The 5,000-nt window shown below is 44.4% G+C and overlaps 1 protein-coding gene across 3 annotated transcripts in view; it reads right to left on the bottom strand.

Moving 5' to 3' along the window:
• si (sucrase-isomaltase (alpha-glucosidase)) overlaps positions 1-5,000 on the bottom strand; it is a 112,701-nt gene that overhangs the window by 44,288 nt on the left and 63,413 nt on the right. For all 3 annotated transcript variants that reach the window (XM_036961527.1, XM_036961525.1, XM_036961526.1), the window contains exon 20: positions 1,074-1,130. In XM_036961527.1, the coding sequence (XP_036817422.1) occupies positions 1,074-1,130 (57 nt within the window). The remainder of the gene's footprint in view (positions 1-1,073; positions 1,131-5,000) is intronic.

Raw genomic sequence — 5,000 nt, 5'->3', positions numbered from 1 at the left:
ATCTCCTCCAACATCTCTCCTCCTGTTCCTCTCATCTCCTCCAACATCTCTCTTCCTGTTCCTCTCATCTCCTCCAACATCTCTCCTCCTGTTCCTCTCATCTCCTCCAACATCTCTCCTCCTGTTACTCTCATCTCCTCCAACGTCTCTCCTCCTGTTCCTCTCATCTCCTCCAACATCTCTCCTGTTACTCTCATCTCCTCCAACATCTCTCCTCTTGTTCCTCTCATCTCCTCCAACGTCTCTCCTCCTGTTCCCCTCATCTCCTCCAACATCTCTCCTCCTGTTCCTCTCATCTCCTCCAACATCTCTCTTCCTGTTCCTCTCCTCTCCTCCAACATCTCTCCTCCTGTTCCTCTCATCTCCTCCAACATCTCTCCTCCTGTTCCTCTCATCTCCTCCAACATCTCTCCTCCTGTTACTCTCATCTCCTCCAACGTCTCTCCTCCTGTTCCTCTCATCTCCTCCAACATCTCTCCTCCTGTTACTCTCATCTCCTCCAACGTCTCTCCTCCCTTCCTCTCATCTCCTCCAACGTCTCTCCTCCTGTTCCCCTCATCTCCTCCAACGTCTCTCCTCCTGTTCCTCTCATCTCCTCCAACATCTCTCCTCCTGTTCTTCTCATCTCCTCCAACATCTCTCCTTCTTTCCTCTCCTGTCAGGTACCCTTTTTCCTCCTAATTGACTGCACCGCACCCCTTCCTCCTCCCACCCCCGTAACCTCATTGGACCCACTAGGACAAGGCGCAGCAGCGAGGCAACCAATCTAAACTCTCATCTGATCAGAAGCTCTTTACACAGCTGTGTGATGCCCAAATAAGGTCCCGCAGGATCTCAACTCCTCTTTAATCAATGAGACAGGGAGATTCTCTTTTTAGTGTCTCTGTGTCTCCTCTGTCCTTCTTCCTACATATTTCCTCCCTTATCTCTATCCCTCTGAATCTGAATGATGTAGTACAGCAGTGGTTCTCTTCTCCAGTGTGCTTTATGTAAAGCTCTTGTAAATAGTCTACTCCTTTTTCATGTCTTTCTAGGAAGGAAGGAAGCAAAGATGAAGTAAACAGAAAGCTCACCGTTTCATAGTCAAACCACACAGCGTCTGGGACGTAGGCTTGGATCCACTCCACCCCCTGCAGAAATCAACCAATCACGCATCAGCCAGGGCAAGGGCAAGGGCAAAACAAACACCAAATGAGGTAGTTGGTTGAGCAGACTTCTCCCTATTTCTCTCCACACAACATGGTCGATCCAAAAACTAAACAGCCTTGGCAATGATCTAACAGTAAAGGATCTGGGTTTGGTTGAAGCTATGCCTGCATCACAACTGGATTTGGGGTCACAATCAAAAGCAAAGGCACCATCAAGAGATGGACAATGGCCTTTGAGGATTGTAGGGCGGCAGACATGAGTAATCGATAACCAAGCGGCTGTCCTTTGATAGAGCTGTCTTAACTGTGTTCACTGTCCTGCTGACAGACGGGAACACAGAGAGAACAGAGAGATGAAACAGAGAAAAAGAACAGAGGGAATTAAAAAAATAGAGAGAAAGAGAAATGATGTGTCCTTTTCAAGCAGAGCGATGGTAAAGCATGCCGTCTGTGAACACCACAAGTTCTCCTCTCTCTAACTTTAAAGCCACCGCTGACACCATTTGTTCCACTGGCCTGCCTTGTCCCCTTTAATGTTCTATAGAACCCCGTCATTAGGGATCGGAGAGAGGCAATTATATGAAGAGGAGAAGAAAGAGGGGATGGACAAAAGTGGTCAAGAAGAAGAAGTTTCAAGTAGTATTAGTTGTATGTACAGTACGGAATATGCATTTTTTTTTACACCATGCAACAAAATGCTTACTGCAGGTTCCTTCTCAACCATGAAACAACAAAAATAAACAGTAAAAAAATCACAACAGGAACATAAAGTAAATGGCCCAGTAGAATAGAATAAACATTTTAGCACTAGTATAATACAGGAAGGCACAATTTATAGTCCAATATTTCCATGTGTATTGTGTTAGAGGCAAGTGTAAAAGAAGCAGAAGAAGAAGATGCAGAAGAAGAAGCAGAAGAAGAAGAAGAAGAAGAAGAAGAAGCAGAAGAAGAAGAAGAAGAAGAAGAAGAAGAAGAAGAAGAAGCAGAAGAAGAAGAAGAAGAAGAAGAAGAAGAAGAAGAAGAAGAAGAAGAAGCAGAAGAAGAAGAAGAAGAAGAAGAAGAAGAAGAAGAAGAAGCAGAAGAAGAAGCAGAAGAAGAAGCAGAAGAAGAAGAAGAAGAAGCAGAAGAAGAGCAGAAGAAGAAGCAGAAGAAGAAGAAGAAGAAGAAGAAGAAGAAGAAGCAGAAGAAGAAGCAGAAGAAGAAGCAGAAGAAGAAGAAGAAGAAGCAGAAGAAGAGCAGAAGAAGAAGCAGAAGAAGAAGAAGAGCAGAAGAAGAAGAAGATGAAGCAGAAGAAGAAGAGCAGAAGAAGATGAAGCAGAAGAAGAAGAAGAAGCAGAAGAAGAAGAAGAAGCAGAAGACGAAGCAGAAGAAGAAGCAGGAAAGGAGAAGATGAAGAAGAAGAAGCAGAAGAAGAAGCAGGAGAAGAAGAAGAAGAAGAAGAAGAAGAAGAAGAAGCAGAAGAAGAAGAAGAAGAAGAAGAAGCAGAAGGAGAAGAAGAAGCAGAAGAAGAAGCAGGAGAAGAAGAAGAAGAAGAAGAAGCAGAAGAAGAAGCAGGAGAAGAAGAAGAAGAAGCAGGAGAAGAAGAAGAAGAAGAAGAAGAAGAAGCAGAAGAAGAAGCAGGAGAAGAAGAAGAAGAAGCAGGAGAAGAAGAAGAAGCAGAAGAAGAAGAAGAAGAAGCAGAAGAAGAAGAAAAAGAAGAAGAAGCAGAAGAAGAAGAAGCAGAAGAAGAAGAAGAAGCAGAAGAAGAAGAAGAAGCAGAAGAAGCAGAAGAAGAAGAAGAAGCAGAAGAAGAGGCTTCCTTGGTCTTTATACTGCTGAATTGTGTAAGACAGAAATCTTTTTTTTTTTCTCATATCATCCACAGTTCCAGGAAATCCCCATCTTTTCCCACATGCGAAAACCCTCAGACATGATCCAGGTGAATGATAGCTGCTATCTGCACATCGTTAACTGCTGGCTGACTCATTCATAGCTAGCATCAGTCAGCAGCTTGACTAATGCAGAGGAACTGTTAACGCTACCATTAATCCTAACAGTAATTGAAAGGGACAGAGGGCTCGATCCTCATTTGGAGTGATGAGGCAAGTTGAACAGAGGGAAGATCTGAACCTGGGCTCGAGACTCATAAGTTGGTCTCAGGTTAGAGTGATACCACTAAATATTATGGGAAAGGTACCAGGTAGCGGCAGGGTAGCCTAGTGGTTAGAGCATTGGTCCAGTAACCGGAAGGTTGCTAGCTCGAATCCCCGAGTTGACAAGATATAAATCTGTTGTTCTGCCCCTGAGCAAGGCACTTAACCCACTTTTCCCTGGTAGGCCATCATTGTAAGTAATCATTTCTTCTTAACTGACTTGCCTAAAAAAACAGAGAGGGTAGGGTGGATATATAATGGAGAAAGATAGAGAGAAGAGGCAGTGTATATATATATATATATATATATATATATATAGAGAGAGAGAGAGAGAGAGAGAGAGAGAGAGAGAGAGGGAAATGAGTTCAGAGGTTTGAGAGTGTACTTGATTTAGAGCATGCAGTAGAGACGAGAGCAGCTGCTTTTGAAGAAGGGATGAAAAGAGGAGAGTGATGGAAGGTGAGACGAGGAGAGGTATGGGGATGGACTCGGGCAGACAGGGCTAGACCTCCCCAGTCTATCAAGGCGCTGGAGAGATCAATGTTAAGAGATCCACTCTGATCTTACGCTTAGCCCCTAGACATCATTAGACAGAGAGGAGGTACTGTGAGGGAAAAAGAGAGGAATGAGGAGGTACTGGGGAGAAAGACAGAGTAGATAAGTTAGCGAGAGAGACAGAGAAGGAGAGGAGGTACTGTAAGTTAGAGAGGAAGAGAGAGAGGGGGAAAGAGAGGAGGGATGTAGAGAGAAGGAGAGGAGAGAGGAGGAAAGTTAGAGAAAGAGACAGAGACAGAGAGGAGAGAGGAGGTACTGTAAGTTAGAGAGGAAGAGAAAGAGAGGAGAGAGGAGGTAAGTCAGAGAGGGTCAGAGAGTGCGAGAGAGAGAGAGAGAGAGAGAGAGAGAGAGAGAGAGAGAGGAAAAGCCCTGTGAAGGACCAACAAAGAACATGATCTTTCACACAAGTTATGTATTGACGTCAATTAACAACTTATTACATAAGCCTGAATTATTACACAATGTTTGACTTTTTAGATGACATCCTCTCTGTATCCCCAAGGAGAAGTCAAGCTTGGGCTTCTCCCTTCTCTCTGCTGGCATGACAACCTTTTCACTCTGATTACAGTTATTATATTCAGACTGGAGCCCCACTCTGCTTGTCTCTAATTCACCAGAGGCCATGCTAAATTGCTTATTAATCAGCTGGCCACTTTTAACATGACCACAATCTATCTGCACTCGCAAAACACACACACACACACTCGTATCAAATACACACGGACATACGCACACACACTCATATGCACAAATGCGTACATACAATCTCTTTGGCGCATACACAAAAACGATTGAGTATGCACACGCACACACACACACACACACACACACACACACACACACACACACACACACACACACAATGTATCTGCGCTTCTAATCTGCTTGTAATGAGGTCAGTGCTCTCATTAGTGCGGCGGGGGGAAAAGCAGGAAATGAAAGAGAAAAGAGACGGAAAGCAAATCCCATGTTTTGTGCTTGTCCCAACGGAGGTCAACTAGTGTGTGTCATGTTATGTGCTTGTCCCAACGGAGGTCAACTAGTGTGTGTGTCATGTTTTGTGCTTGTCCCAACGGAGGTCACCTAGTGTGTGTGTCATGTTATGTGCTTGTCCCAACGGAGGTCAACTAGTGTGTGTGTCATGTCATGTGCTTTACCCAAAAGG

This window comes from Oncorhynchus mykiss, chromosome 24, assembly GCF_013265735.2.
Source record: "Oncorhynchus mykiss isolate Arlee chromosome 24, USDA_OmykA_1.1, whole genome shotgun sequence".
Lineage (NCBI taxonomy): Eukaryota > Metazoa > Chordata > Actinopteri > Salmoniformes > Salmonidae > Oncorhynchus > Oncorhynchus mykiss.
The sequence above is the reverse complement of the archived record's forward strand: the minus strand, read 5'-3'. Positions and strand labels throughout refer to the sequence as shown.